The following is a 6,000-nucleotide window of genomic DNA, read 5'->3' as shown; positions in this document are numbered from 1 at the left end:
GAACGAGAAAAACCAACCAAAGACGAGTGGAGGAAACATCTATTAAACTGTGGTATGGAAGATATCAACAAGAAATTTGAATGTGATCACTGCGATCAAGCTTTTAGCAAGAAGATAGTGTTAGTGCGACATATTAAAAAATTACACCCAGGCCAAGAAACGACTGAAAAGAACGAAACCTCCTTGGAACAATCAAATGAGCAGTCTCCTTCAAGACGGGCTGATGATGAGAAAGATTGGCAGGAGGATCCTGGTGAACTTCTGTTTGAAGAAGTGGACATAGAAGCCAGAAGAACGTATCGAAAGAAGACGTCTCCAGTTTTACCAGGGATTAAGCGAAGAAATACTAGTGTCTCAGAAACCGTGATCAAAGACTTGCCTACAACTGAAGAGGTAGTGGAACCTAGCGACAGTGTTTCCAATGTCCAAAAGGTGCCTTTGGATGACCAACACTGTTTTTGCTGTAAGAAGAAAGCAAAGAAAGTCGATGCTGAAACGCAAACTGATGCAGCAGCTAAGGCAGGAAAGAGTCATCAGAAAATAATCAGGGTCACAAGAAAATTTCAGAAGGATAGTGAGATAGTAGAGCGTTTGGAAGAGAACATCTGGAATGATTAACTGATTGATTTTTGCACTTTTCACAATGACATACAGATGTTTGTTTGGTCTGGTCTGGAGTTGCATGTTTATTATGCAGGTTGTAACACATTGTTACTTTAAATATAGCTTGTAAATAAATAATAATAATAATAATAATAATAAAAATTTCTTATTGATTGATGTGCGGGACGCACGATATCAGAGGCGTGGGTAGTGAAACGTAGTAAAAACGTAGTAGAACACCCCCATGAAATGGAATAACCTGACACCCCTTAGGGAATAGATTGTTCTAAGGGTATATAAGTCAGTGCAGCGGGCAGCTGAGAGAGAATTGCTGTGAAGTTTGCAGAGTACGATTAGAAGACAAAAAGAAAAGAAGACGTAGGGCTAGGGTAGGAATTTATAATAACTCACCAGCGGTAGTGGTATTTGGGGAATTAATTTGTGTTTCAGGAGTTAGTAGATCTTATTAGATCGAGGCGCCTGATTCACTATATTAATAGGAACCCTTATACCAAGAATATGCGGTGACGGGTTACCCAGTCACATTTAGTCCTTTAGAAATACTGTAGCACCTGGTAAAACCTCTGATAGTTTAATTGTCTTATAATTATATATACAGAATCATTATACTCAGGAAGAGTTAAGAAAAATTATTGTCTAATCATTTTTACTCAGAGTACAAGGAAAATTAGATATCCCTTATATAGAACCCTGATTAATATATGTTCAGATAAACACGTTAATACAGAAGAAACACAGAATTATGATTTGTTTTCAAACAATTTAAAGTGTTGATTAATAACACAATTTTGGATATGAGTACAGTCCCTTTCCCTATTGCTGTCCCATCGATCTCAGCTATATATACCTACTCATCTGAAACATTATCATAAATATCCAGGATCAATTTTTACTCTGTATCATGGGAATGATATTGATTTTCTTGTTTCCAGAACTGACAGGGTATAGAATGGAATGCTCTACAAGGCTCATTTATTCCCGGGTAAGACTGGCTCTCTTCTATTACATCTCGTAGATGTAGAATATTTTTACTATTCTAAAATATTTTTTTTCTTAGAAACACCAATGTTTTTTTTTTCTTCAGTGAAGCAGTTTGACCAAAAATGTCGGCTGACTGTAGCACAACAGGCAGCTATAACAGATCAATATTGCTGGCACTGAATCTCATATAGTCTCAATGAAAAACTGTTCCCGGAAACATAATCAACTACAATTAATTATGTACTATAGTTGTAGAATGTTATCAAGATAAGCAGTAGTTTACACTTACTCGAAAAAAGCACGTGCCATTTTGATATAACTGTAAGACAGAGGGCTTGTAGTATATGAATAATGTATTCTTATTTTGGTGATACTGTAGGGAGATGAACATGGTAAATATAGATATATTTTTATAAGATTACTACTGGAGTTTATTGGATGCTTCAGAATCTAAGTAAGAACATGAAAATGGATGTAGAGCAGTATTCAAACCAATTCTAATATATTTAAACAGATATACCATGGTCTAGCAATATGGCGAACTAAATATCATTTGTTTCCAGAGTGAATCGGAAAAATATACATATTATATACTAGTAGTGTTCTCAGAAATTATTTTAAAAATATTTTTCAAAATAAGATATTTATAGTTTGGAATTAACTTCTTATTAAAGAACAAAAGCTGCTACTTTCTTATGTTACGTACCGTTTTCATGAATATTTTATCGTCTACTTCATATACTTCCTGTCGAATGCTATCATTCAAAAAGTGCTTTTAAAAACAGAGAATCTGTTGTAGATCTGTATTATCAAAGAATTGCAAAATTGATGATACTTCTGAAACACTAAGTATTCCAATGTCCACTTTTGTGTTTCTTGTGTGCCAAAATACCGGTATTGAAAAATGGAAAGGAATTCAACAAAGGGCAAGAACTGGTGGTAGGGTTAAGAAAGCAAACCCCATTTTTCTACACTTAGTGTTCTTATAACTGAGCAAATTTTCAAGCCTTCTGTGACCCGTAAATGTTAGTTTACTTGGTCTACTATCTCTTTTCCTTAACTGAATTCCTCTTCTTTTTCAATAATACAGAGTAGACAGTAAAATACCCAGTGTTTCAGAAATATCACTAGGTTTAAAAATCCCATTTAAATAAATATCTTATATGTAGACTTTCTGTTTTTCAAAAGCAGTAATTTTGAACAACACACAGCAGGGAGCCTGGGAACACTGGTGGTACATTTATAAAATGAAGTTTGAAAAATTATAGGCTAAGAATTATTTATTCATTTATTTATTTATTTTTATCATTTTCGTTTCAGTCATAACCAAAACTACCCGAGTAAGACCATAGTTACTGCGATATAGCCATGTCAAATAATAGGAAAGTTTACTTGTATACGAGTGTATCATCCACATACTTTGTCTTAACTATGCTTACAAATACACTTATTACCGAGGTTCAATTTAATTCATACATTACATTTTGGACTCTTTTAAGTTCACAATATTAATAAAACCGATATATTACCCCATGGGGAGGAGAAAGGAAGGAGAAATCTGAAGTAATGACAGATTTTTTTTTTCTGAACACTTGACCAAGAAAATCAATCATTTGTTTCTTTATTTTAGCTTTTGTTTCTTTATTTTAGTTAAAGGCTACAAACTTGTTTCAAAGTATTGAATAGCTGGGTGTCGATGTTCAAGTTCATCATAAAGAGAAACGGAGTAGCAAATTTACTGCAGAAACGGAGCTAATATCAAATGCTATGAATTTCTTACGGAGACGTTTTAGTTCGGGCGATCTCCAAGGCGAGCTGAAGGATCGAGAGGACAATGCTACTATTCTAAACTTCAAAAAAGGACCTTCGCCCAGCGCACCAAGTTCTCCCTCTCGATCTACAAGTGCAGGAATCTCTCACCCAAGTGTCAATAAACCACATTATAATAAAGATCGATGCAAGATTCTTTTGGTTGTGGATGATCCACACACAGACTGGTAAGTAGCACAGAGCTCCCAAAATGCTTCCATACATGTATGCGTATAATGGCAAAATCTATGTTTTTGCCATGAGAAAGCCCAAATGTCTGTTGAACCATAACATAAAATAGGAGGTGCATAATGGTACTATTTCAGAAAGATTCTGTGGAAGTCTCATTAAATTTATTCAATGGCATGGAAGGAGTAACGGATAAAAGATACGTATAGGTATAACACCCCCCCCCCCCCCCCCCCCAATATTACAGAAAGAATTACAGAGTAATATCAGTTCAATCGAACGAAAAATAGGTGCACAATGGCATTATGTAAGAAAGATTCTTCGAAGGTTTCAGAGGTAAAGAAGGGTTTGCCGATAAGAGATTTCCCCACGTCATAGAAAGAATGGCAGCAAACTCCAAATACATGTGTTACATTAAAAGTTTAAAATTTATCAATTTAAACTTATCTATAACATGTTTTTCTGAACACTTGAACAAGAAAATCAATCATTTGTTTCTTTATTTTATCTTTAAATTGATAAATTTTAAACTTTTAATGTAACACATGTCCGATTAAAAGGGACAAAAGGAGGTGCATAATGACACTAGGTAAGAAAAATTCTGTGAAAATCTCATTAAATTTTATTCAGTTGTATAGAAGGATCGAGTGGAGGATAAGAGATGGATGCCCCCAATATTATAGAAAGAATGGCAACGTCAGGTTTTGCTAAGGAAAACTACAAATATCTGTCCAATCGAAAAATTAATTAAAAGATGTACAATGGCTCTATGTAATAAAGGTTATTTGAAAACCTCATTAAATTCTATTCGGTGGTAAAGGGGAAGTTGCGGATAAGAGATGGGTCCCCCTCCCCCACTCAAATTATAGAGAGAACGGCAGTGTCCATATTTTGGTATGGGAAACTCAAACTACATACATACAGATGCACAATGGCATTATGTAGAAACAGATTCTGTGTAAGTCTGATTAAATTTTATTCAGTGGTATAGGAGTAGTTGTGGATAAGACATGGGTGCCCGCCAAGTGTTACGGGCGTACGGAAGGACCCCCCCCCCCCCATCGCTATATGACTCTGCTTTTAATGGGGGTGTTATTTGTCTTGTGGCGATTTTTTTCTTCGATTTACCACAACTTGGTCAAAGACAAAAAGTATTCGACAATTACAACCCCCCTTGAAATAACATGTATACAGTATATGATTTTTTTAAAGCGCTGATTTATTACAACATTCATAAATTGTACAGCTGCTTTTTCAATAAGAATGGAACTCGTAAACATACTTACCTTGTCATTGGTCATTTGCAAAATTATTTTGTTAAAAAACATAAGCACTCTGAAGTTGATACTAAACAAGCTAATTCAGAGAATTTGTGTTCCCCGCTCAAAGAAAAAGAAGAGCATGCGCGGATCTAGCGGGGGGGGGGGGACAAATAAAACTAGTTCTAATTGTAACGGAGACCGTTACAGATGTTCCCCAAACGCTCCCCATACTCCCTTTGGGGCCCATCCCCTATATGTTTCAACAAATTAAGCGAAATCTTTTTATTATAGACTTTAAGAACATATTTGCTAAAGTTTTTTTTTCAAGAAATAACAATGCAAATATAGTACAGTAAGCATAAGTATATCAGATTTAAGTAAACGTGCAAGCACATGGTTTCAAAAATAACCATTTACAGGTCCGTGTTTGCTCTGCTCCCGATTTGTATTGGTTAAATGGACTATGAGCTTGAATACTCTTCGTTATCTCCATATTTCATGAACAACAACTGATAGAATGCCATAATAAAAGGCTCCATTTTAAACTTCAAAGAATTTAACTGAAAACAGAGAAAGTTACAACATGAATATTAAGCAATCAGAAATCTGCGCGCGTGCATGCTTGTCCTTCATTTTTGATGATTGAATAATGTAGGAACTTGTATTATTTGTATATACTCTAAATTTCATCTTTCATTAACAAATAAGAATGTTATAAATACTAACAACCAGCCAATCAGATTTAAGCACAGGTGCTTCCGCGTAATTTCTAAATTTCTTACATGTATATTCTTATAGTGCCTTATAACATGTATGCCAAGGTCTTAGATTTCAAAGAATTACATTTAATAGTAAGAGAGATATAACCTTTAATGTATTAGCCAATCAGATTTCAGCACACGTGTATGCCTGTCCATGCATTCAGTTTTGATAGTGGCATAATATAGGAACCCATTATACATAACAATATTCTAAATTTCATTCTGTTTTCTTGAAGACTAAAGAAGTAATCATTTAAAGTTTTAGCCAATCAAATTGAAGAACACCTGCATGCGCATGATTTCAAGAATTTCGGTATATATCGTATTGTAGAACCTTATAATATATACCTATATCTTAAATTACAGAGTGTTTT

The 6,000-nt window shown here is 34.6% G+C and overlaps 1 protein-coding gene across 1 annotated transcript in view; it reads left to right on the top strand.

The window, feature by feature from the left end:
• The first annotated feature begins 1,544 nt into the window (after window positions 1-1,544).
• LOC133195801 (synapsin-like) overlaps window positions 1,545-6,000 on the top strand; it is a 46,483-nt gene continuing 42,027 nt past the window's right edge. The window contains exons 1-2 of the mRNA XM_061331749.1: window positions 1,545-1,606; window positions 3,256-3,602. Coding sequence (XP_061187733.1) covers window positions 3,373-3,602 — 230 coding nt within the window. The 5' untranslated portion in view covers window positions 1,545-1,606; window positions 3,256-3,372. The remainder of the gene's footprint in view (window positions 1,607-3,255; window positions 3,603-6,000) is intronic.

The sequence above is a fragment of the Saccostrea echinata genome, unplaced genomic scaffold (genome assembly GCF_033153115.1).
Source record: "Saccostrea echinata isolate AGI-Se365-2 ecotype Australia unplaced genomic scaffold, CSIRO_AGI_Sech_v1 ptg000029l, whole genome shotgun sequence".
In the NCBI taxonomy this organism is placed as follows: Eukaryota; Metazoa; Mollusca; class Bivalvia; order Ostreida; family Ostreidae; genus Saccostrea; species Saccostrea echinata.
Note: the sequence above shows the minus strand (reverse complement) of the source record. Positions and strands in the feature narration are given on the sequence as shown.